The sequence below is a fragment of the Vespa velutina genome, chromosome 2, assembly GCF_912470025.1.
Source record: "Vespa velutina chromosome 2, iVesVel2.1, whole genome shotgun sequence".
NCBI lineage: Eukaryota > Metazoa > Arthropoda > Insecta > Hymenoptera > Vespidae > Vespa > Vespa velutina.
In genome coordinates, this window is record NC_062189.1 from 4,636,928 (window position 1) to 4,664,436 (window position 27,509).

General features: G+C 33.9%; 2 protein-coding genes and 1 long non-coding RNA gene across 4 annotated transcripts in view; 2 read left to right on the forward strand and 1 right to left on the reverse strand.

Moving 5' to 3' along the window:
• The first annotated feature begins 908 nt into the window (after nucleotides 1-908).
• Nucleotides 909-5,706, forward strand: LOC124947186 (craniofacial development protein 1). Of its 2 annotated transcripts, none has more exons than XM_047488990.1 (3): nucleotides 909-1,199; nucleotides 1,284-1,668; nucleotides 1,756-5,706. In XM_047488990.1, the coding sequence occupies exons 2-3, from the start codon at nucleotides 1,299-1,301 to the stop codon at nucleotides 2,268-2,270; spliced, it is 885 nt and encodes a 294-aa protein (XP_047344946.1). In that variant the 5' UTR covers nucleotides 909-1,199; nucleotides 1,284-1,298; the 3' UTR covers nucleotides 2,271-5,706. The 2 variants fall into 2 exon arrangements, with proteins under 2 accessions (XP_047344946.1, XP_047344947.1); XM_047488991.1 differs by having other exon boundaries at nucleotides 1,759-5,706.
• LOC124947188 overlaps nucleotides 3,400-27,509 on the reverse strand; it is a 37,063-nt gene continuing 12,953 nt past the window's right edge. The window contains exons 2-4 of the long non-coding RNA XR_007100336.1: nucleotides 7,108-7,780; nucleotides 4,208-5,541; nucleotides 3,400-4,091 (exon numbers count right to left, since the gene is read on the reverse strand). This is a non-coding gene — a long non-coding RNA (uncharacterized LOC124947188). The remainder of the gene's footprint in view (nucleotides 4,092-4,207; nucleotides 5,542-7,107; nucleotides 7,781-27,509) is intronic.
• LOC124947184 (breast cancer anti-estrogen resistance protein 1) overlaps nucleotides 10,003-27,509 on the forward strand; it is a 45,852-nt gene continuing 28,345 nt past the window's right edge. Inside the window, exon 1 of the mRNA XM_047488989.1 lies at nucleotides 10,003-10,492. Coding sequence (XP_047344945.1) covers nucleotides 10,448-10,492 — 45 coding nt within the window. The 5' untranslated portion in view covers nucleotides 10,003-10,447. The remainder of the gene's footprint in view (nucleotides 10,493-27,509) is intronic.

Sequence of the window (27,509 nt, forward strand, 5' to 3'; positions counted from 1 at the left end):
GGCAATACGCAATTTGGAAATTGATTATAATTACATATTGGAATTTTTTAAAAAATACATATGGTCTTTTTTTACTTAAACTCTTATATTTGAAGGGAAAGGTCATATAACATTAATCCCCCTAAAATCCTCGTTGACTGGCAGTTAATCGTTTCGTTGGAAGCAGGATTTGAAATGGATCCTGTAATATGAGTATTACAGTGACCCAAGTGAACTCTGTTAGCATCTTAGAAAGGACTAAATTATTGCTTAACAAATTTGTAAAAAATCTCTTGCAATTTGAAACGACTTGATATTTTTTTGGAACATAATCATACAACGATTCTTTTATCAATATGTATATATATATATATATATATATATATATATGTATATACTATCATACTTTTAGATATATAGATGATAATGATTAATATTATTAATAAAGAACATTATGTATAAATAGAAATTTGATTAGAATAATTAATATATTGATAAGATTCGTCATTTACCTTTTTGATAAATTAATCAGGATATATAACTTTAAAGAACAGTAAAATTAAATTAATATTAATATATATATATATATATATATATATATATATATATATATATATATATATTGTATATATATATATATACTTTATTATTCTTTATTCATATTTTAGATTACAAGATATTCTCGATATCTATTATCTGATATACATTCGTAATATCTAGTTTGTAGTAGTATTATAGATCAATAATGATTGGTAAATAGAGATACTATATGAATAACCTATCATATATCTCCGTTAGTTTCAACGCGCACAAAAATTTCAATGTAGATTCGTAGTTGAGAACTAGCCAATCAGAATGTTCATATTCTGTTAGTCATGTGACCATTCTAAACTCCTGATTCGTCGTTTAGTTGAACTTTCAGATAAAGATGGCAGTCTATACACGCTCGAACGTCGCTGAAGATGCGTGCTAAATGTGATTGTTAAGAATGTTGTACGTTTTATGATTCTTGATTGTATACGACTTTAACCTTTCTAATTGCTTATGAAAGCAATATTTTCTGCTTGTTCAAAACAATTGTTTACAATCTGTTTCGTAATTATGCAAATTGATAATAGCTACGATTGAAATAATAGTCAATTTATACAGTAAGGAACGTTCCCGAACATTGAATATTAACAAGATTTTTTTTTTATAAAAATCATTCTTTTTCAAAAGATGTAAGTAATCGAAATAATAATTTATATTTTGATCCATTATTGTATTTCACAGTAAATATATTCTCTTAATGTATGGTTATGTAGATTCCAAGTATAAAAATGTCAAAAGAGCATCAGTTACCTTCTGATTCTGATGAAGATGATGAGGATTATGTTCCTGATGGAGCTGACAACGAACCTGTATCAGAAGTAGATTCTGAAGGTGAAGTAGAAAGTGGTCCGGAAGATGAAAATGATGAGAATAAACGCGAAACCGATAAGATAACAAGCAAGAAGAGAGGTAGACGTTCTGTCAAAGATAAAAGTACAAAACGTAAGAAAAAAACAAAAAGAAAATTAAAAGGTGCAGATGATTCGAAAGAAGAGGAGGAACAAGAGGAATCAGAAACATCGGAAAAGAAAGAACTTACAGAAGAAGAAGAAAAGAAAAGAGCAGATTCTTTGTGGGCAGATTTTATGAAGGATACCGGTAAGATATTATAATTTATTATTGTTCAATTTAATTTTCGAACGTTAATTATATTTTTGACTGATATATTATCCATTTCTATAATAGCAGTAGCTCCAAAACCAAAAATACAAACTCCAACGAATGGTCCAAAAGAAAAATCTTCTACTTTAATAAAACCAAAAGTAGAAGAAAAAGTGAAGATAACAAAAATATTTGAATTTGCTGGTGAGGAGGTAAAGGTTGAAAAAGAAGTATCAGTGGATTCTGCAGAAGCTAGATTATCCTTGACTTCTGCTGAAAATTCTGTGAAGACAGATGCCTCGACTTCTCCTGCCGGAAGAGGAAGAGGAGGAGGAAGAGGTATTAAAAGGGGTGGGTTGGGAGGGATTTCCTCTGTTTTAGGACAGATTGGAAAGAAAGCAAAGATTAGCACATTGGAAAAGTCTAAGCTTGATTGGGACAATTACAAAAAGCAGGAAAATTTAGAAGAAGAAATTATAACTCATAATAGAGGAAAGGATGGTTATTTAGAGAGACAAGATTTTCTTCAAAGAGCAGATTTACGGCAATTCGAAATTGAAAAACAATTGCGTAATTCTAGTAGACGCAGTACACGATAAGTCAATGGTATGATGAGATAAAGAAGAAGAAAAAGAAAAAAAAAAAAAATAAAAAAATAAGCAAAGAAAAAAAAAGAAAAAAAATTCCAATTTTCTCAGCTTGCCATTGTCGGGTACCAATAATACGCATTTAGCTTAAACAATTACTGGGACTATCGTCGTATTTCGTTTAATGCATAAGAAAAATTTGCCTCGCTTGGCTTGCCAATCAGCTAAATCAGTTTTATGGTAGCGATTGACAACCAGATTTTTTAAAAGAGACTGATCATTCCACTGTATCGAGACTAATTCTCTATATGTATCGTGTAATAGTTTAATTTACTTTTTGCGAGCATTTGTCTCGTCCAGTCGTATCGTTACAGAACTTCGCATCGAAGCAGGATATTTGAAGCTTGATGCTTCTCTTACCGATTATATTCAAGTGATACAAGCTTCAATTTCTTTTATTCAATACAATACAATAGTTTAACTAGATAATGTAAATAAGAGTTGGCACTATAGAAAATATCACAAAATTACCGAATATTAGAAAGAATGATGCGTGCATATGGTAGAGTATGAATCGTAATACTTATATATACGATATTGATTTATTGAACTATCACGATCACTGCCTTTGGCGAGTCATACGAAGAGTACGTTATTTTATTTATAGATAATCATTATGTATATATATATATATATATATATATATATATATATATATATACATATATATATATATATATATATATATATATATATATATATATATATAGAATCACAAGATATGTTACGAAACGCAGCATAATTACACTTACCGTAGTTATTTTTATGTTTTTAAAGATCTGGAAAAACATACACAGACTTTAATTGATTTTTATTAATGGGACATAGGCAGTGGACGATCTAATAACTAAATAAGTAGTGTATATATATGACATGTTTACCAACATGAATTCCGATTAAAACTTAATTTCAATTTTTCATGTAACTCAGGTCACAGTTTCTTAAATGTATTAACTTTGCGATATATTATCGCATCATTATACGTCAAAATACTTTACGTTTGTGGACTTATTAACCTTATGCAATAAAGATAAAGAAGCAACAGTTTTTGTTAACAATCTATTGAAAATAGAGTCGGACATGACGATTGTGTTTATATACAAAAATGTATACCTCTACGTATAATATTCAATCCTTTTGAAAAAACGCCTTGTAAATACGACTGATCTTGAGGTATCATGCTAGGTAATAAGGTAAATAATTACTATAGAAATTATCGGAGAATTATTTTATATAGAAAAACTAACTGCATGGTATTGATGCATATTCACATTTTCGATCGAAGCTGTTATTACGATATCTCGCAGAATCTATCATAGTTTTATCATCTGGAAGAAAAATGTTCTTTTTTTTTTTAACGATACGATTTTCTCGATGTTTTCTCATGTTTCTGTAAATTAATTATTTTTTTCTTTGAGTTGTTGTGAATTTATATATATTTATTTGAAGATACCTTTATGAAGTATGACAATTACTTAACATACATTTCTGTACGTGTAACAATATTCATAGCTTTGGGGTGAATTACGTATTACATGTGATTTGCAAGATTTGGATCTTTTAGATCTCTTAGAACTCTTACAACAAAAGAAAAAACTTCTGAGACATTTTTTTAGCCAATTAAATTTTCCTTTTTTCTTACAACGAGATCGATGTCGCTTTTTTTTCTTCTTCTTAGGTTCGTAACATTTTTTGATTCTACATTCGCAACGTCTTCCTTCTTCATCCTCTTCGTTCCGATGAGCCTTCTTTTTCATTCCGGATTTTTTCGGTCTGTAGGATTTTTTTTTTTTTTTAAGGATCTTATTCATAATGTTGCATCAAAGAGAACGAGACTTTTTGTACAAATATTATGAATCTTTGAGAGTATAAATTTATCAGTATTTTACCGTGCTTTTGTCAGTGAATCCGTGGATGTGGCATGTTCTGTGGTAGTTTTTAAAAGTTTACATCTTTTGCTAAAGATAAAATAATTTTACGTGAGATATTTTTTTATATTTATTCTTTTTTTTTTCTCTTCTAATTCGTATATATAACAGAAATTTACTTTTTGCAACATATCCCACAACGATCATTTTTTTCTTGTGGCTTTTTATGCTTTAATTTCGTACATTTTGTTCGTTTATGCTTGTTGCGATACTCTCGTTCACCATCAGAGGAAAATGTTATGCATGGCTTTTCATGAATTTTGCATGAATCTTTCTGCGATTTTTGATCACTATAAATTTTTAAAGTAAATACATGAACAGAAATATGAGAATAAAAAAGACAAAATAGCGATATCGGAGACGGAATAACATACTTAAAATATTTATTCAAAGGACACCTTGGATCAGTACATCTCTTTGGCATTTTTTATTTCCGCGAAAAAAATATTGTACATATCCTGGCAATCTAAATGATCCGCTGATTATATTTAATATATATTATAAAGTAATAAATCAATTAAAATAAATCGCGATGATCGAATAGTACTTACATTGGATATACATTATTTGTTGCATATTGTATAATTTTTAAGATTTTCAACATTTTTCTTTTTTAAACATTCAATCAAATTAATATCAGCCGTAATGTATATTCATATTATTGTTTTAATTTTCTTTTGGATAGTTTTGCATCTTAAACTTAGAATAAGATTTTGAGAGTAAGCGCGAAGAACTTACTCCTTTTTTTTAAATCAATCTTTTTTCTTTCTTTTTTCTTTTTTTTTAATTTTGACTTGGGATTATCGCCTAACCTGAGCCGTATCCACAAATATTTGACAGCTCATGAATGTGACAATATCTTGTATCGATATTTAATCATATTCTCGCAAAAATATCCAAAGTAAGATCGCGCTTAGAATGAAAATAAAAAGAGAGTTAGAGAGAGAGAGAGAGAGAGAGAGAGAGAGAGAGAGAGAGAGAGAGACAGAGAGAGAGAGGAGAGAAAGGGAGATGAAATAAAAAAAAGGAAAAGAATACGAGGAACGGCATCTTCCTTCGAACATCTTCTTACCAGTAGTTTGTTAACTCGACGTATGTGTACGACGGCCAACAAGCAAGAGTATCGACGCCAGACTGGCGGCCATTAGTTGCGGCCTTGCCATCGGCAATTTATTCACCAACCGGAATATCTTTCCAGCCGTTCGGCAAGCCTCTTCCATTCCGGAGCACGATCGTCAGAATCTCATGGATTTTCTACTTTTCATACGTTCTACACGAAATCAGAATTTACTTTGCTGAAAAAAAAAAACAAGTTAATGGTTACAAATTGTTATTATTATTGTCATTATTAATATTATTATTATTATTATTATTATTATTATTATTATTATTATTATTATTATTATTATTATTATTATTCTGAATTGAGGAAGTTGAATAAAAACGAGCGATTAATCGTCGAGGAGGTAACTATACTTTACTTCGAGCTTCCGTAATAACTATGCGTACTTTAAAAGCTATGGCATGGTTAAATATAAGCCGCTTTATTACGCGACTCGTATATATGTTCTCCCTTAAGAATTTCCCGGCTGCAAGTAATAATGTATGCTGTGCGTGCGTTATTACAAACGCATCTCCGGTAAATCTCTAGGTCGGTAAAATGGGAAAGGGAGAAAAAGGATAGGTGCGATAGAAATGATGAAGTGATCGTCATTGCGAGGGATGATGGGGTGTTAGTGGCATGGGAATTTAAAGGGACGAATACGAAATTTGCCAATAAAATGGAGAACGTATGGCTTTGTTTGGCCAAAAACGAACATGTTTGATAAAGCAAAGAAGAGTTAACTGTGAATAATAATTCAGTTTCCGTCGAGAGAAGGGATTTCGTTTTGTGAACGTAATTTCGTACTGTGATCGATGGAATTTGCAATGCTAAACGAATTCATTTGTATTCGGGATTAAAGTCGAACAAGGATAATGATTTTATTGGCGTTTATATATTTCTGAATCAAGGATTCGTGTTTCAATTTTCTTTTTTTAAATTCTTATCGTTAATTATTCGCAAGGTTCATAGATATATTTAAATCAATTTAGAAGTGATATCCCTTTACGAGGAAAAAAAAAGAATAAAAGTTAAAAAGTATTTCCTTGAAAAGAACGATCGATGAATCATTTTTTTTTCGTGTTATTACGTAGGATAGTAATATATCTGGTTGGTTCATGGTCGGTGAGCGGTAATGAATGTAAAAAATATTTCGCAGACGGATCAGTGAATGAATAGTCAACCGTCGAGATATAGTTTATGATGAAGGATAAGTTTAGGATGGAAAAAGTGCGTACGGGGACTGATTCCTTCTCCATTGCGGATAATGTATATGGTAGATAGAACAAAAAGGGATATCCACTCGAAAATGCGGAGGCCACTCGTGCCTAAAAGCACTTGGATCGGTATGTGGATCGATTACATAAAAGAAACGTGGCGCGAATTAATGGTAGACACGAAAGTGTGGTACGAGAGGAAACGTGAAAAAAACCTTGAAAAGAAAAAGAAAAATAAAAGTAATTGAATCGAGAGTAGGAGCAAAGTGGAACCGTAAGGCTTTCTTTTTTTTTTCTTTTTTTTTCTTTTCTTCTTCTTTTTTTTTTTTTTTTTTTTACATTGTTCTTTCGCACTGGCTCAGTTTCTCTCTGTTCCATCATTTGACGTAGGTATATCTACGTGCCATGACGTGTTCTTCTTTGGAATTCGACGAGAGACGGTAGAAAAAGCAAAGCGTTAAACGACGTGCGCGTGTTTTACTGCTATTTTTAAACGTTTCAATGTGTAATGTCTAAAGAATGATATTTTTAAACGAACTTACCAGGCCATTGTTCATTCGTCGCAATTATTATTACAAGTTGAATCTACGTCGTCTTGATTATTTTCTTCGTTAGCGTGTCGAAGTATTTTAGGAAGGGAGAGGGAAAAAAATGTTCGACTAAGTTCGTTGAATAGATTTTATTTTATTTTTTTGTTTTTCTTTTTCTTTCTTTCTTTCTTTCTTTTTTTTTTTTTGTTTTTGATTTTACTCGACAACATTTGCCTCGTCACGACACCAACACGGTCTACCTCCCATTTCTAATTTTCGTTTGAACGCAGAGAACAGTCTAGTCTACGGAGGTCCCTCATTTTTCAGCGTCCTCCGCGTTTCCTCTTCTCGTTTGCTTCTCTCTATGCCGCTTTCGCACCCTCCGGGTAAACGATCTCCTCGGGCAACGCGTTTCTCGGTGACTACGGAAGACAAGTAGCGGGAAGATTCTTGGTCTCTTTACCCTCATCACAGCTTCCTCCGTCCACCTCCTTCTTTATCTTCTCCTCTTTTTTCTCTCTCTTTCTTTTTCTCTCTCTCTCTCTCTCTCTCTCTCTCTCTCTTTCCCTCTCTTTTTCTCTTCCTTTCGCTCGACGACGAGTATATTTTATGGATGGTCGTCTAGAGCTCTCACGGCGCCAGCTCTCTCATGGATACATCGAATACTTGCATCTCCTAGGAATGACTGGAACGTAAACGTAAGGCGAGATGCACCGGTATCTTTATCGAACGGCATCGAGTTCCAGAAAATGGAATCTCAATGATGAGAATGAAGTCTTCGTGAATTAAATACCATCTTTCCAAGGATGGCACGGGTAAATAGATAAAAGTTTTGTTTAAACGACAGAAACTATTTGTTAATTTTATGCCGGTGTAAGTTTTGCAAATCTTTATCAATTCCAATGACCAGACCGCGATGTCGCGACGTACGATTAAAATTCATCTTGTTCCAATGTTCGTAAATCAAAGGCTCGTTTGTTTGTTAGTTGGGATCGAGTTCGTTTTGCCGGCGAACACGTGTCGGAATTCTGACGGCGTGCAATACGAGATAATAGTTAAGTACTCGTGCTAAGATACTTCTAAGAAGTCGTAACCGCTAATGTGTGCTATCTCTCTTTCGCTCGAGTTGACTCTCTACTCGAACGGACGAAACAAATGGCATGTCGTTGCATCGACGAAGAAATACATCCGGACTTGGATGGTTCGTTAAGCGAGCGGCATTATGCTCAGTTCTATAGGACATAGACGAAACGATTGTTACACGGAAGGTTAAAATCTCGATAACGCTAACGAATTTATACTGAACGAAATGCTTTCGTTATCTTTTACTGCATTTACATTTCGGTCCTTTTGTCTACTATCTTAACGAAATTTAATGCTTTAGGATATCTATAGGTATTACAGAGAGGACCTTGCAATCTTGGTCGAGCAAAACGCATAAACATTATCAAAATGAAAATACGTTATTATCTTCAGGCCAGTTTGGCATTTCAAAGTAAGTAGTAAGCAAAGAAGAATCTCTATGAAAGAAACGAAATTGCCTAAAGACGGAAGTTATACGGTGATTTACGATTAATGTTTGTCTCATTTAATTGGCCTTAAAGTTTCTTTGTAACGAAACCGCATATTGCGAAACGATCGAAAGCTTATCGTCGGAGACACGAGGAATTCTTTATGGGTCACGTTTATCTTACATCATTGGACTGAATTCGTAGATTCTACTTTCGATAAAGGCCATTTGTTCAGACGAGTAAACGACAGTGAAGGATTCGTTACATGACGTCGACGACGGAATTCGTTGGTAACGACATGAGAATCATTTGTTCTGACTCATCGTTTTCGTGATGTAAACTTTGCTTTTGCTTATCGTTAACTATAAACAGGTGTTATAACGGAGGAAGGAATTCCCGTTCTCGTCATTATCATTATTCTTTATTTTTTCTCTTAACGGAAAACAGTTGTTATGGTATATAGGTATGAAGCGTACTGTATCCTCTTGTTCCTGAGATGGATAGAGTAAGAAAAAAAGGAATGTAATGGGCCGGAGTCCTTGAAAGGACCGGTTGACGTGACCGGTCCACTATTTTTAACCGGATCCTTTTGTTTCGCTGCTTTCATCACTTCCCTTTTACGTTCGACCTTGCACTTGATTCGAAGATGTCCCTCCTCTTACACTTGATTTAGAAGATCGATCCACCCGTATGTTATTCATGCCCTTTGTTCTTTTCTTCGTTCTTTTTCTTCTACGTTGCAATACCTTCACGGATAACGATATCTCTTTGAGAAGGTTGATTTTAAATTTCAGATACGAACATGTAGGAAGAGACATAGACATAGACAGGAAGAGATAGAGAGAGAGAGAGAGAGAGAGAGAGAGAGAAATACGTTGAGAAAGGAATTTGTCATTTGCAAGACAGCTCATTGAACACGGTCATTATGCGTCCTACGAAGCGATCGTTACATCGCGAATACAAACGAGTTCTTCTCTCGTCGTTTCTACCGATTCAGAAATGAAGTTGTATTTCGTCGGAAACATATTCATAACCCAAATATAGACGACTTCGGAAATACAACTGGATTTCTATTCGATCGAAAATTCATAGAAAATCTATCGTCATAGGTTTAAAAATAGAACGTGAAAAAAAAAGAAATTTGTTTGTATAATGAATTAAGGATGGCTCATTTTTTATTTCACAAGATCACGCATAATGTAATTTTGTGAAATAAATGAAAACAGAATTTTGGATATGTCGATCATCGGAAAACGTATTTTCGTGGTTCCATTATTCCATTCGCGGTCGATATTAAATTTAAGAAATACCGCGTAGGACCGAGGAGGGTTGATAGTAGGCGTTCGGTAATTTCCGTCTGTGTTCGGTCGTCTTCGGGCGTAGCTACACCGCCCGGAACCGTCAGTCTCGCGCACGACTTCGAGGTGGGAGGACGTATTGTTCCTTATACTGTTGGTTTGATTTTTCGACGTGGAAAAATCGATCGTACTCGGTGAATTTCGACGACGCCTCTCAACGTCGACAAGTACGTTCATGTTACAACGAGAAACTCGATTTATCCCTGTACTGATAAATAACGTAAATCGTTCGCGTATTACGTGAATAACCTCTACACGTTAATTCGGATGTGCGTAGTATTGTGAATACATTCTCTTTTTTTTTTTTTTTGGTGTACATCGCTTTGATCAATCGCTTGGTGTATATTATTATTCCTAAAGGTGTTTATTTCGTTCTATCTACTTTGACCGAATTTATTATGTTACTACCGAACGCGCGTGCGATCGTCACATTATTTTGACCGAAGGTGCGCTCGATTACGAGAAAAGGACCAACGTTGCAAAATGTTACCACAGACTCCTGACATTATTCCCACCACTCTTAATCAGGTATATGTCAATATGTAATTATATATATATATATGTTAATTTTAGTAAATAATTTCGACGAAAAGAATTTATCTCGGAAATGAGAAACAAGACGTAACGACTCGTTTAATCATTTCATCGATAATAATTATTTATATATTATGCTTTTTTTTCTTTCAAATTATACCGATATATGGTACATATTATATTTCGTACTCATCTCTGTTTATGTATTTAATTTACATTAAATATCATTATGACGTTATATCATGTCTAAAAAAATTAGTGAACATTTTTCGAAAGTTCGACGATGTAGAATGTATCTTCGAAGCTCGTATTTCTACTACATTTATCTTTCGTTCTCTCTCTCTCTCTTTGTTTCTTTCTTTCTTTCTTTCCCTCTCTCTTTATACTTCTCTTTCCCTCTCTTTTTCTCTGATCGCGTGTGCGGCGAATGCGTGAAGAGCAGTCTTCCTTTTGGAACGTTCACTGCACCAATTATTGATCCCCTAATAAGCACAGTCCGTGAAAAAAGAAAACAAAAAAAAAAAAAGAAAAAAAAATTACTTGAAAAATTTGAATGTGCCATTTTACTTACTTATTGGAAATCAGAAAGAGATTACATGTATTCACCGTTATTGTAACTTTTACAAGTTGACCTTGACTCTTAAAGATTTTTTTAATACTCTTTTATTCAGAAAAAATGAGAGCACAGTTGGTAATTGGAACGGTGGAGGGGATAACGTCGTTAAAATTGTCCTTCCTCGAAGAACATCAATACGAACAGTATCGATTATTATAACATTTCTATGAAACATTTTTTGTATTGTTTTACACTTTCTCGTACGAGTGAGATTAGAATCGTACGAGTAAAATCGTACTCGTAAAAATATCGCCAAAGGATATCGAAGATGGTACCTACCGCCGTTCCTGTCAAGATGGCGCGTAGAAGACAAATATTTGCGCTCTGAAGTTAGGGATTTTACAAGAATACAGAACGTTTCTGTGTGGGAAAAGAAAGTTTTTTTTTTTTTTTTTTTCTTTTTTTTTACGTCGCGTCACGTTTAGTCAATATTAAACATTCTAAAGTCGGTCGATAGGTATTTACGTATTTTTTTTTTTTTTTTTTATTTCATACCTCTGGATTGATCGATCGATCGATCAATCGAATCATTCTCGAGCCGTAGTGCGAATGCTCTTTTAGAATTTAGATGAGCCATCGCCAAAGAATCTCCTTCCTTTTATCGAGATCCTCAGGTAGAAAATATTTCAAAGGTTTCGACCTTTCCTTTCTACACCGAAGTTCTGTGCAATTTCGATCATTTCGATTTTCTTCGATCGGGACATTAAAAAAAAAAAAAAAAAAAAAAAAAAAAGAAAAAAAAAAGCAGAAGAGAAAAAAAGGAAAAAGAAAAAAAAATTGTCTTCCTTTTAATATTAATCGAATTTTTGCACGTTCATTTTAGATCGTGTTAACATAAATCCGCTTGTAAAAACTTTTTGTTTCTACATTGGATCGAGATCATTCCGATTCGATTACCGTGCGCTTGCAATTCTTTAGCACATGAATTTTTCTATACGAGTCAGATTTCATCGGGCGAACCATTCGCGCAGAATTAAAGGATGTGTAACTGAGTTTTCCGATAAAAATTTTATATTCATAGGATCGTTTTGTAATCGTTATTTCGACTAAAATTTGTTCTCCTCCTCTCACTCTCTCTCCCTCTCTCTCTCTTTCTCCATTTTCTCCCTCTTTCTTTCCCATTTTAAAATACATAAAGAAACATAAATATCATAAAAAAAGTGCAACTTTGCGTTTTATAGTAATCACGTGTCAGTGATACGTAACATTGCTATTGTGTATATTTTATTACGTAATACAGCGATGTCGAACAAATGTTCTCCTTTTTATAAATGAAACCATGACTTTTAAAGGCAACAAAGAATATTTTTATAATGCTAATGAGTATTCAAAGCGTTAGAAAGGCGTGGGTTTTTTTTTTTTTTTTTTTTTTTTTTAAGTAAATGCTAAGAGTAAATTTTAACTTGAATAATTTGAAACTTTAATATCAGATATTTATCAGAACCCGAAAGAAAATTAAAGATATATGTATTTTATGTTCGCCAAACATCGATAAGCTTTGTTATATACCAGTTCATAAGAATTTTGAATTACGAGAGTCTTTGTTAAATAGACTTTCAAAAAAACTGAATGTAGAAGAGTAAAAAAGATGGGGAAAAAGAATACTACTCGTTTAGCGACGAAAGAGAAAGAAGTAAAAACTAAAATGTATATACTATATATGGACTTACTATACCTATATATTTCTCTAAACTCTTGCATTGCTGTTCGCGCGAAGAAGCTGGAAAAGACGAATAATAAATGGAGAAGCGCGGCATTGAACGGACAATGGCGTGGAATATCCGCCTTGTGTGCTGGTAATGTACAACAATAGAAAGACCTCGGTAGTGGAATATTAAAGCAAAGGTCTTTACTTGTTTTCGCGATATTTCTCTCTCTCTTTCTTTTTGATCACTAGTTCTTTTTATATTATTTTATTTTATTTTATTTTATTTTATTTTATTTTATTTTATTTTATTTTCTCTTCTTTTATTCCCTTTTATTCTATTTCGACAATTTTTCCTGGTGAAAGTAAGGTAACGTCGAAACAATCGTATCGTCGATATATCGAAAGTTTCATGGAACTCTCGATGACTCGCTGAGGACTCGCCGAGAAAGAGGAAAAAAAAGGGTGGGAGGAAAGAGAGTGTCTTCATTCGAGCTCTCTGTTTGCTCGTAGATTTCGTCGGGCTTCGTGGTGACAAGTCGCTCGAGTTTTATCGTTCGTAGAAGGTGCGTGACGTACACCACAAGAGAATTCTTAAGGCGGGTCGACCTTATCGATTCTTTCGAAAGCCCCAACTTCCAAATGGTATCTTTGTTATATTCTGTTATATTCTATAATAAATTTTTATTCGTTCTTTCTTGTGCGCGGTCATAGATAAAAAGACACGTGGTAAAAGAATAGCGTGCTAATTGTGTGACAGTTACATTAGAAACATCGTTGGAAAACGACAAAAACTAATTAGCATATTTGTCTCTTTTATTCTTTATATCTTCGTGCAATTTTTATTTCAATTTCAATCAAACCATGTACATATATACACAATTTTTGCTATTTTTAATTGATTATTTATAATGTTTTTTATTATATTAATATTATAAGATAATATACCTGAGATATATTTAATATCCTCTTATTTGAAAATAAAATTTTTTTTTTCTTTTTACAAGACACTTAACAAATGCAATAAATATTATCCATTCTTCCTTTCTCTCTCTCTCTCTCTCTCTCTCTCTCTCTCTCTCTCTCTCTCTTTTTGTTGCTTTCGCAAAATACGAAATTCCAGGCAACTAACTCCAAGACAGTGGGAACTCAGTGAGACTTGAGTACGCGGCAAATTTCGTCATCGCTCGCGCGAAGCAACTTTATCGTCTGATTAAGGCTCGATGATATTTGCATAAGCGATAGGATAACGACGTTCCTTCGTTGGAAGAAGAGAAAGAGAGAGGGAAAGCGAATCATGATGCTCGGTAGAGTCGACCGTCGCTACTTACTGACATTCCCGTACTCCCATAGCTTGTAAATACATTTATACGTGATTCCGTCATGCGTGTACTATGCAAATAGTATACTACCAAGACTACGTTAGCGGATTATGCTTTTTGCAGAAGTCATACGACAGACAACAGGAGTCGTAGAAACGAGCTTCTACTTTTGCAATTAATGTGACACTAGGGTGCACGCAGGTAAATGTTACGAAACGGAGATGATTAAAATGAAAAAAAAAAAAAAAAAAAAAAAAAAAAAAAAAAAAGGGAAAAAAAAGAAACGAATAGGATTGACTACATTAAAAGGTATATTCATTTTCTCTCTCTCTCTCTCTCTCTCTCTTTCTTTTTCTCATGGTAACTCGAAATAATCGTTGAATCTCTTTTGAGCATGCATTTTCCGTTAACGATCACCACATTGAACATTAACGATGACGCCCGAGTCCCGTCACGAGCTCCGTGACTTTCTTAGTGGTATCGTGCATTGTTACATCGTTTTAGTCGTCGTTCCTCCTTTTCTCGGCTTCCTTCGAAGAATACCTCTTATCGCGTGTGCTTCGTTCGAATTAGAAACATAGTTCGCATGGTAGATACATAGACTGTTCGAAGTACATCGTTAAATAACTATCGTGTATCGGTAATACGTAGAAATGTTAGATAACAAATCGAAGTAAGTATTTGCCGATAAACAATTTTTCTTATATTGAATTCCTTTTTCTTAACTAGCGGTGTTAAAAATTTTGAAATTCGTTATAATTCAATAGTATCGAGTTTTTAAAAGCACTTTCGATGAAATCGAATAATGTAATAGGCAGGCATAATCTTCGAATATAACGAAATGGCACGTATCTTTGATTTTTCATTTTTCCTTTGATGGTTCTTTTTTCTTTTCTTTTCTTTTTATTATTATTATTATTATTATTATTATTATTACCATCATTAATAATCATAGAAGCTTCGTTGAGATGCACTTCCTATCGTGGGAAAACGCGTTGAACCGTCGTCCGTGGAATTCGATGGTAGTCACGTTCCATGGACTATGCGAACGGCGTATAATTTCTATTTAACAGTGTATAACCATAATAGGCTCGAATCGATTGCCGATGCGGAGCGCAGTGCGAGCGGAGAAGTGCGTTACACTTGACAAAATTGATTAGCGTGAGCGCTCATTGTAATCGGAATTGCGTTCGTCGAATTGAGGACGTATCGATATGGCGTGCCGTGGTTTTCATCGTCATTACGGAGTTCCGATGATCGAATATGCAGGAGAGGAATGATCTTGTACGTGGAAACGAGCTTAAACGAGAACATTTTATAACGATATCCTGTTAGACGATTAGAAGAGTTTTTTAAAATTAATGTGATATGATTTAGAATGTCTATCCGACACGATAATATCTAAAGATAAAGGTTCTATGATCATAGTTAGCTGACGGAGAATTGAGAGGTTCGATGGAGGACTAAATTGATCGATGGTACGAAGCAGTTACCCCATATTATACTAGATCGAATAAAGCCAACCCACCTTGAAATTAAGTCGTCGAGATGTTAATGAATAATCTATCGAATAATTAACAGTCATCACGAGCTTGGTGGAGGAAATTTTCTCTCGGTAATAGCGGCTTCTTTGTTCGCCTTAGGCCTTTTCTCCCTCATCTACGTCTTTCTCTTTTACCTTTTTAAAGGGTACAAGAATCGAACTATAGAAAATAAAAAATCGATAGACCAAAAGAATTTTATACGTTTATCCTGTATATATCATTATGGAAAACATTCTGATGATTAGAAAAAAAGTTATAAACATTGTTAATCGATATATTATATCCAGATTTTTGTCGATGGTAAAATTGATAAATCGTAAGCATAACGTAACGTTATTAATTATATGTTGTAAACCATTAAATCGCCATACATATCACGTAGGCACTGTATTTGGTACGTGTATTTGTTAACCGATAAAATGTTTCCCTCCCCTCCCTATATATTTCTATTCTAATTAATAACAGGTGACGTGGTTGGTCTTTAATTGTGTTAGCCAGCCATGCGCGATCCATTATGTTAACGGTCTGTAATCTGCGACGATATTAAATTATTATTCCGATAATTTTCACATATCGTGTCCATATGGGCGTTTCTCAGATAAATAGGTATCTTATAATCTGGCCTGACATTCAACTATAAATGAATATTATGATTCTACTCAATGTGTAAAAGCGCGACACATATTCTCCTACTTTTTTTTTTTCTTCAATTCTTTTTATTTTATCTTTTTTCTTTTTCTTCTTCTTCTTCTTCTTTTTTTTTTTCAATTTCTTCTCAAGCAAGGCGAAGAAATCTCACGTGTTCTTTCTCCGACCGATCTCAAGATCCATCTCTGACCCCTAATTAATTCGCCGTAATTAGCGCGCGTAACTCTCGACTACGTAACCGCATTAATCTCCGACACCGTAGGGACTTAGGAGAAAGAAAAGGGCCGTGGACCGTAAATAGAGCCTCGACGTTGAGATCTATGCTAAACCACAGAGAGGCTAGCTCTCGTCGTCTCGTCGATGCCCACGAAACCGCGAGTGCTTTCTTGTGATTCTTAATTAGTCGGTAGACTACGAAATGCGAGCACGACCGACTTTTGTTGCTGAGATTTCTCCTTTCCTTAAATTTTCGTGTAGATATATATGGTATGTGTCATAATACATAATGTGATGTAACTCTATGATTACAATTAGTAGAGAAAAATAAAAACATCAAAATTTATCTCAGTTCATTCTATTAATTATTATTATTATTATTATTATTATTATTATTATTATTATTTTCTTTTGTGAATTGAGCTATTATTCAATCAAAAAAAAAGAAAAGTAATGAGATAATCACGAATTGTTCGTGTAGACCTTATCAATTTTATATTTTATTTCTTAATTTCACCTTTCAAGTTATGCCGCTATATTATAGATAGACATTGTCGTTCACTGTACATTCAATGTTCTACCGTGGTTACGTAGACACGTAAGGTAAACGAGTAAGAAAGTACAATAAAACAGCTTATCGAACGGGACGTTGGTAAGTCAGAGACGCGAACTTTGCCATCGAGAGATCGTGCGTGAAGAGGGAATACATACTATATAGTTAACTAACGTGTGCCATACTCCTGTTCGATGGATGAAAAAGAGGGAGGTAGGAAGGTTGGAAAGCCCTCTCTCCTTCTCTCCTTGACCATTTACCTTTCTCCAAGAAGAGCAGGTAACCGCGAGTCCAACTAACGGTAAAATTAAAACGTATTAAAAGCACGTGGATCGTCGAAGGAGAAAAAGACGACGAGCTTTTAAGCATGGAAGGTAGCAGTAGAGATATCGGGCATACCCGCCCCCAATTACGCCATTGCCCACCGCAAAATCTCATTAGTTTCGTGCTTCTCTCATTTCTTTTCGTACTCCTCTCCCACTACTATATTTACGCTATTTTTGTAGATGTTTTTATTCACGAAGGTTAAGGAAAGTGCAGTTATCTCGACGGCAAAGATAATTGTGTTTGATTTTGTTTATATGGTGTTATTATATTCGCAATATTAGCGTTATTATTTCGAGCAAAAGGAAGGATATAAATATTGGATTCGTTCATTGTAAAACTGAATGATATAATTATTAGCGTCTTTGAACAAAGGAAAATATCTCGATGGTCTGTAACTCAATGGTTTGTGACATATAAACGTCTTCTTTATACGAAAAGCTATCATGTAAATGGAGACAGGGATTAACAAACGAAGGCGTAGCAATACAAAAATTCTTTTGTAATTCGTCCGAAGAATTTACGGTACATTTCATAGATAAAAATACGCTTCGCTAGGTTCGCTGTGGTAAGGGAAACAGTGAAGAGAATTGTTCTCCAACGTGAAATGTGAAACGTGAAACAGGTTCGCTAAACAAAACGATCGCTGTTCGTAGTGTTGACTATAGTTGCTGGTTAGAAAAAGAAAAAAGATAAAAAATGTGGGAGGATTTCTAATCTAACGTGACATTGACCGTAGTATAAAGGACCTCCCAGCTTGGAGGCGAGTGGAGGAGCCAGGAATCGATCGGTCTCGAGGTAGCAACCCCTATGTGTTACCATCGTAGACGTCTTTCAAGCGAACCCCTCTTCTCCACCCAGGACTCACCTTCCCATCACAATTTTGCCCTTGCTCGCTGCAAAAATACGCTTTTCTTCGTTCGTTGAATAACAGGAAGAGGGAGGGAGAGAAAGAGAGGGAGAGAGAGAGGGAGAGAGGGAGAAAATTAATGTTCGTATTAAAAAAAACCGTGGAGTCTTGCGTAAACTTCTGAAAGGGAGGTATGCTTTTCCTTTTATATACATTTCTCTATGATACCTTATTTTCTTTTAATTTGACGTTGTATGTACAATATACATCAGACGTATGTATATAGATATTTTTTTTTTTAAACAAACACTGACGCGTAATACGAAATTATCTATGAGATCGATTTCTTAGAAAGAATGTCGGCGGATATTTAAGCAATTCGTTAAAATTAGTTTCACGTTAATTCAAGACGCTTATACGGGCACGAAACTCGAGATACTTCGAAATTATTAGCGCGAATCTGCGGGTGCCCCCTTGGAGTTAAAATAAAATAAAAAAGGATCTGTGGATTCCCGCAGAGACCGGCTCGCAGGTCGAACGTACCGCCGAAAGCGAGCTACGAAATTGATTGCCAAATTGCCGTTCATTTAATCGTTTCATATATATATATATATACATATATATGCTCATTTTACGCACTGATTTTAATCTTTTTCTTTTCTTTTTTTCTGTTTTTTTTTTTTTTTTTTTGCACTGCTTTCAAAGCTTTTGATATTAATTTTTTACGTTGGCATTAGATTTTAACGTCGGTTTAATCGATTCGTAATACGATAATCTTTTTTTATTAAAATTTTTTTCTCATCAAGGAGACGTTTTCACTCAATTACTATCGACAAATTCTCAAACCACAACGCGATTAATCAACGAAAAAAGAAGAAGAAGAAGAAGTAGTGGTAGTTTTTATTGCTACTCGCTATAGCTGCGCGTAAAATTATTTTATTGCATTATAAAAACCATCATTTGTCGTCATTTACAAGCCGATAATGCCATTTCGTTACTCTCTCAACTTACTGCAGTGTTTAAGCTTGGAATGCAATAAGAATAAAGTTGCTCTTAGGGACGATTGATCGATCAGGTAACTTTATACTTTGATCGGTTGATCGGTCGGTAACATCGTATTCCCTAACAGATCGTATGACACTGTCGTTGAAAAACTTGCTCGTAATTGAATGACTACGAATGGCACGAATAATTAATGTAAGTGCTCATAAATTATCATCGACGATAATATTCTTCGACGTTCGTACTTATTAAATAATTCGTCGGACTTGACGACTTGGATCTATCGATCATGGAAAAAGATTATAAAGAAAATTCGAGGAAGCGCATAATTTTACGAATATAATCTCTTTGAGCCTTATAATTTCATCGCTTCTTTTTTAGCCTCTTAAAAAAGGGTCGCTCCTTTTGTGGACACATCTCGTGATACAAGTTCCTTAAAGTGTCGTCCAGTGACCCGCCCATTGTGTCATCTCACCGTCCCCAACCCCATAAAATATTTGGACAGAACTTCCGGACGTGAAAGTATCATAGACGATTTTCTCACTCTCCCTCGAGTTCTTTTTCTTTTTCTTTTTCTTTTTCCTTTTTCTTTCTTTTTGACGAAAGAGTAAGTTAGAGGGAAAGAAAGAAAGAGAGAGAAAGACAGATAGATAGATAGAGGAAGAGACAGACAAAGAAAGAGACTTATCTCTTTTCTTTTATTCCTTTCTTATGTTCGACTCATGCATCTTTTTAAAACTTCTATATTGAGGAACAAATTCTTCTACTTTCAAGACGTCTTCACGAAGTCGGAACAATAGTAAAAAAAAAAAAAAGAAAGAAAGAAAAAAGAAAAAAGAAGTCGGTCGAGAGTTTGCCGAGAACGCTATTGGAATTTTCTACTAGAAAATATGATACGATGGATGGAGATGGACCAAGGCCAGAAACGGGGATGCAGAACGAGTTTCTTCGAATTTCCTCGATAAAACTGGGAATGGTATCTCAGGAGGTCAAAGTACTATTGATACATTGCGATCAAAGGTACGACGATAAGAGAATATTTGAACGTCTCACGAAAGTTCTTTTGTGAAATCGCAATTCGGCGAATGTGATCTTGCTTCTGAAGTTCTTATCCTCTTACATTTTATATCCTCTTTTTCTTTTTTCTTGTTTGTTTTTCTTTCCTTTTCTTTTTTGGTTTCTTTTTTTTTTTTCTTTTTTCTTAAATTTTCATTTTTTTTTTTTTTTTGGACCATCGATACTTTCCGTTCGAGAGAGACTTTCGTTTTTGGATTGATCTGACAGTATCATGTTCAAACGTATAAACGACATTCAGTTTTCGTGTATATTAATTTAATCATATCGCAGAAACACGAGATTGAACGGACGTGAAAGTTTATAATGTGTTCGTAAAATCCGATGATGTTCCCACGGTCTTTCGGATTCCTTTTACACGCGATCTTACCTACAGCATCGTATCCTGACACGCTATGATTCTAAGATGTCTTGGACCCTCCGAAAGATGAGGCAGGGTTCTTCAGTGCCAATGTCAAAAAGAAAAAAAAAAAAAAGATCTCAAACGTTAAGAATAAAAAATATTATCCGTAAGTTTGCGTATTTCTTTTTTCGCGGTGTGTTCTTTTGCATTTTAATTTATCTTTAAATATCATGGTAATAGATAAATATTAGCGTAAACTTTTAAACTTATTTTATGATCGATCGAACGCGAAGCTATTTGCAGACACATAAATATCTACGTACATAAGTACTATGCTTGTCTATACTTTCGCAATATAGATATGCTAGCTAAATAAAGCTTCTTCTTTTTTTTTTTTTTCCTTCGTTTCGAGCATTGTACTACGAGTAAATTGCACGTTGGGTAGAAAAATTTGATAAGCTAAACTACGTCCGTGTAATAATAAAATTACCTACGGCTGTCAAGGGAATATACATGGTATAATTAAATCATATTCGATAAACGATTTCAATGAATGCTCAAAGAGATGCTTTCGAGGATAGTTTCGAGCATTATATCAATGTAAAAATTAATATTATCTGAGCGAGTAGATAATTTCTTTTTTTCTCTTTTTATATTTACGACAATTGAAAAGATTTTCTACGTAATCGTTAATATTTTGAGAAGGAATTAAAAGCAGGATTAAAATCGGAAACAAAATTTAATTCTTATTGGGGCTATCATTAATTCAATTTAACAATTACATTTGTTCTCGCGTTCGTATCAGATTTTATTTTTTATTTTTGTTTTTTTTTTCATTCTATTTTTCTTTTTTTCTTTTTTTTTTTTTCTTTTTCGGTTTATCTCTCGTCTCCCGTAAAGCCTCGTGAAATTATTTTCAAAGGATCGGTTTGAGGTACCGTGGGTATATGGAGCAGGTGCACGGTTTACCTGCCGTAGGCGGTTCTACTTTTTCATTCTCTTCACTTTGCGCTTCTACCTTCACGGCCGGCCATTATCGTATCTCCGCGAGCACCGTTTCGTTTTCTCTCCAGGGCTGGAATTTTCTCCTCAAGCCACCACCACTACCCACCACCATCAATGATTTGTTCGATGCGAATTAGTGATGCATATAAATAGAACGTTTACGGGAGGCTAGTTTCACGATTATCATAGAAACTTCACCGACCTGAATTCGGTATATCAAATCATCTCTAATGTCTTCTCAAACTTAATTTAATTTCTTATTACGTTGCTTTTCGTTTTTGGTGTCGCTTATACTATTATTGTTTCTCATTGTATCCTGTAATTCTCGGTATAATCCGTTAACGGTTCTCATCGATGTGTTTTTTTTCGATCATTAAAGATTCTAGTAATACGTTCGACTTAAAACGAACATTAAGAAAAACTGTCACGCGATCAACTCCAAGAGAGCAAACCGTAGTCGCATACTTGACACATTTATAAACTAGATCCTGAGATACCCGACTCTATGTGTTTCCGGCGTGCTCTCTTTGAATTTCATCCCATATAAGCTTATTATATTACAAACGTGCTTTTGTATTAACTGAAATCTTAACTTTAACTCTTTGCCAACAATTGTTTAGATTAGTCTGATTGAATGCTGTTGTTGTTGAAATTAGATTTGATATATATATATATATATATATATATATATATATATTTTTTTTTTTTTTGTAACCATGAATATAAACCTACGAATATTAATCTGTAAAGATATACGTATGAATATTGAGATCTCATCGATTGGATTGCATTGTTTTAATACCTCATTACATCGTCATGAATGAGTGAGAATATTTTAGTGGGTGAATAAAAATCCAATTAATAAAGTGACTTGACGATAGCGATTGGTTAAAAGCGACAGGCGATCTTTTCAAACTCGTACTTCGTGTCAATCCACTCTGGATTTGTCACAATCAAATTTGGATCAAATGAAATACGGCTTTCATTTGAGGCAAAAAACACGATATGCCCATACTGTGCTGTGTTAGTGCAAGAAAGGAAGGTTCGGTTAAGCGCCATATGCGCCTACCCTCGGATTTCAGAGCACGCGGATTCGATGACGCGCACGTTCATCTATTGCACTATTGCGTTCATCTCTTGTATAACTCCCTTTTCTCTCTCTCACTCTCTCTCTCTCTCTCTCTCTCTCTCTTTCTTTTTTCCTATTGTTTTCAGTAAAAAGCATGCGCACGCTGCTGTTTTTCGTGATAATGAATGAATGAATGAATGAATGAATGAATGAATGAATGAATGAATTCTTTTCTCATACTTTTAATTAATACTTCGACATAATGCAATTGATATTTTAAATAAAAATAAAAAATATATATATACACGCACACACGCGCGCGCATACACACACACTATATAAATTGATGTAAAATCGGGTGTCCGTTGGAGAAGATAAATTTAAAAAAAATAAGATCCCTTTTTTTTTTTTTTTTTTTTAAGTCCGGTTCGTTGACCGAGAAACAAAAAGAAAAAAGAGAGAGAGAGAGAGAGAGAGAGAGAGAAAGAGACTTCCTGTGGTACCAACAAGGATGACTTACGATCTTGACTTCCTTGTGATTTACTCTCTTCTATTATTCTAAAAAAGATAGATAGAGAGCGTTCTTTCAAAGGTATAATGTGGTCTACGTTGGTGGTGGTCTAACGGATTTTCATATAAATTCGGATCTCATATATATATATATAATTTCTCCAGTGGAAATGTAGTTCGGACGATGCTCCAGTGCGCTCGTTCGGTGGACGTTACGTTATGGTTTAAATTTCCTAAAGTTGATTGACCCCGGCGGGCGTTGCATAAGAGTTGATAGGAGTTTTCTATCTTCTTGGAATTCAATTTATCTTGCATTTCTCTGTTCCGTTCGTTCGATGCATTCGTAGGAGGCTTCAAAATCTGAATGAATATTTCTAAATCAAATATTTTAACGTATACAAATTGATGGAATATCGATTACGAAAGCGTGGGAAACATAGCATATCCTTTATGTTCTCATTAATGATATATATCGTTTTATTTATATTTTATTGACATGTTAGAGGTACTTTTTAATATGATTTCTCGGATATTGTCAGAGAAAATGATTTTCTCTATTTATTTTATTTTATTATATATTATATTACATTTTATTATACATTACATTAACGTAAATGGGATTATAACGTTAGTAACGTGTTAACGACGATGTTGTATATACAGTGACAGTAAATGTATTCCATTTATTTTGGAAAAAATAAACCTTGTGTCCAGTCGTGCATCTCTTACGAGGAACGGAAGGAGAGACATTTCAATTTCTCATCCTTTTAAATTTCTTGGCCATTGGGCGAGTCATCCAAGCGGGTCAGGCAAGCAGCCAAAATCCGTAATTCTTCTTTCCCTTTTTTGGACTACTTTACAAAACTACTTCGCCGAAATTATACAAAAGAGAGAGAGAGAGAGAGAGAGAGAGAGAGAGAGAGAGAGAAATGTCCTTCTCTGGTTTTGTATGGAAAGAACAAAAGAGAATGGAACGAAGAAATAGCTGTATATTTTAAGAAGACAATCGACTTCATACGAAATAAGAATTCAAATAAAGATTATTTATCTCGAATAACATTGGACATGCTTGGGGCAAAGAGGGGTAGGAAATTTCAAAAAATTTTAAATGAAAGAGAACACTGTGATATATGTATCTATGTAGAACGAGACTCACTAACAAGAATACGTTCCTTCGACTCTTTTGAACTTAATCGGTCGTGGGATACATAAAAGTACGATAAGATTAGATAATTCGATGATACAGGTTTATCCACACCCAGATCGATACTTGGAGCATTTTATAGCGCGATACGAAGCATAATCTCGAAGCTCCTATGTATATATACACACATATTATACACACACACACACACACACACACACACACACACACACACACACACATATATATATATATATATATATATATATATATATAAACGAGAAGAGCTCTGCCGTTTGTTTTTGATAGGCGTGAATTTTATTACGATAAAAATTGCTCGAAGAGGAGAATCATTATATATGTATATTTACGTAGATATTATACATACGTTCAGTTCACGAAGAATTAATTGAATCATTACGTTCGTAGAACTTATTGAATTCTTTCTCCTTTGGATTTTTTTCTCTTTGAGCGTGTATATATATATATATATATATATATATATATATATATATATATACATACGTTTGTACATGCTCATGGAAAACTCGGATACGACGAAAAGAAACGTCATCGTCGAGCTCTATGACCCTACTCCATATAGGTACGCGGTAAACTGGTTTTCTCGACGATCCTCGATGTTTTCAAAGCACAACCAGAAAGGGAAGCGGACGGAGGAGAAAGAATGACGGAAGAAGAGATGATGGTAAGAGAGAAAAAGAGGCAAAGAGAATGAAAGAGAGAGAGAGAGAGAGAGAGAGAGAGAGAGAGAGAGAGAGAGAGAGAGAGAGAGAACTCGGTGGAAACACTCTGTGCGCGAAACACGTCGTTTGAAGTCCTCGTCTCGCAAAGTGCAGTTAGAGGCGGACTTTCCAGATCGACGAGGAGCCACTGAACACTACTTTAAAGTAAATCTACTCGTATATGTTCACAAAAAAAAGATATAGTAGAAATGATATTTATTTTTTTAACATAATATTGATACGATCAGGCAAAGTTTCTATTTATCTCATAGATAGATATTATTGGTCGATTAGTGATTATTATTATTGTTATTATTATTACGAAAACAATCGATTCTCGAAAGAACAGTGATAAATAGAAATACGTATGCCATTGGTTTTAATCAGTATATTATCGTTGATAACGAAATATTATTTTCTACGTTTCTCTATGATTTAATACGAACGATAATAGCTTTTTAAATGTTTTTAAACGTTTGACATTTGAATAGGGCTATGTAAACAATAATATGTTCGCTGTAACAAGCCTTAATTACGAACATTTATCTTTAGTATAAATCATGCTTGCGCAAAATGTTCTGCGTAAACGATCTTTTTTACGGATCGAAGAGAATAAGGAGGGACTTCTTGTTTGTAGAAAGTCTCAAGTCTCAGATCTTTTGTTTTGCATATTTGTATATGACGTAGCGTTTATTTTTTTTCTTCTCTTTTTTCTTCTTTTTTTTTTTTTTTCGTGCGTCAATTGATAAACAAGATTTGTTATGATAAATGAAAGCAAAAAGTAACACGATAATTCAAAATCGTTAACAAAAGAATTATTTGTAAATTTGAAAGTTTTAACGAAAGAACATTTAATGATACAAAAATCGAAGATTTATAAACTCTTGGAGATTTTCTTATTCAATCTTTCGTTTTTCTTGTAAATCTACCAACCCCTCAGAAACCATCTAAAATACGTAAGATGACCCTATGAACATGGCAGATGTTACGATTCGATAGGACAAGTAACTAAATAAACGAACCGTTTACACATGAGTTCCTTGGATTTTTACTTTCACTTTCAAATTTACAGGGGTTTGAACCCTCCATTTTAGGGATGCGCGGATTCTTCGATAAGGTAAAATATTTGAAGGGAAGTCAAATCGAGTTTGAGGAAAATTTAATATCAGTTAGAGATGATTTCGATTACACGAATGTGTGTGTGTATGTATATATATATATATATATATATATATATATATATATATATATATATATATATATATATATATATATATATATATATATATATATATATATAGACCTTATCTCTATTTAACTTTTGATCGAAATTAACCCTTTAATTGTGTTAGTTTTTCTTATTAGTTCTTGCGATAGCTTTTAAAGATTAATAGAAACTCAGATAGAATATCAATGACAATGTTCTAGCCCACGTACTCTTTTACAAGAATAAAACAAAGGATTCTTCTAATATTTCATTCCTACAACGATCTCTGTCTAACGAATATTTCGGTATTTGACCTACGACCGATGGCTGTCATGTGGTTAAAGTCGTGGGATGCTCGAGAAGGAACTTCTTCTTCGTGTAACATCAAAGTTTGCTGTTAATACGAGCTTAACTTTAATAGATACATCGACTCATCGTAAGATGAGATATTTGGGTCATGTGTAATATACTTTAATTGATTTAAACAAGTAACGAGAAAGATTGAAACTTTTTTACGTGGGATTTTCATTCTATAAAATATATGATAAAGATTTTATCCAATTAATAAAAAGAAAATGAAAAAGAAAAAGATGATAAACATATTCGTTCGAAAAAATTTTCTTCGTATTTTTTGGATTTACATGTTATGTTTATATTTACATGTAATCATTTATATGAAGCAAAACATTGAGATGATATTGGTGAGAATATTTATGTACATGAAATACATCAGAACGGAAAATGGAAACGACGGCTTGGATTTAACTCCCTCGTATGCGCTCGTCAAACCCCGACGATTTCTGTTGACTCAGGGGTTGGTCTGGTCTGGCAGAAATTCTAGACCGATGGCGGAGAAAACAGAGAACATGAAATGACGATGCTATCGATTTTTCTGCTGACGGATTAGTACGAGTATTCTCTTTCTTTCTTTTTTTTTGTTTTGTTTTGTCTTCTGTCCTCTCCTCCTCCTTGAACGCGAGGATCCATTTCTTTTCAACTTTTGAATCGTCGTTAGGCAACACTTGTTCACGAGCGAAAGCTTCATCCAACGCCATACATCTCGAGACTTTTCGAAGCGAAATCAGACATGGAATGAAAAAGAAAAAGATAAAGAAAAAAAAAAGAAAAAAAAGAGGAAGAAGACGAAAAAGAAGAAGAAGAAGAAGAAGAAGAAGAAGAAGAAGAAAACGAATAGA

Bases quoted from the DNA above. Each gene is read 5' to 3' on its own strand.
- LOC124947186 (XM_047488990.1), top strand. From the start codon at position 1,299: ATGTCAAAAGAGCATCAGTTACCTTCTGATTCTGATGAAGATGATGAG. The intron at 1,669-1,755 runs GTAAGATATTAT...TTTCTATAATAG, and splicing joins AGATTTTATGAAGGATACCG to CAGTAGCTCCAAAACCAAAA.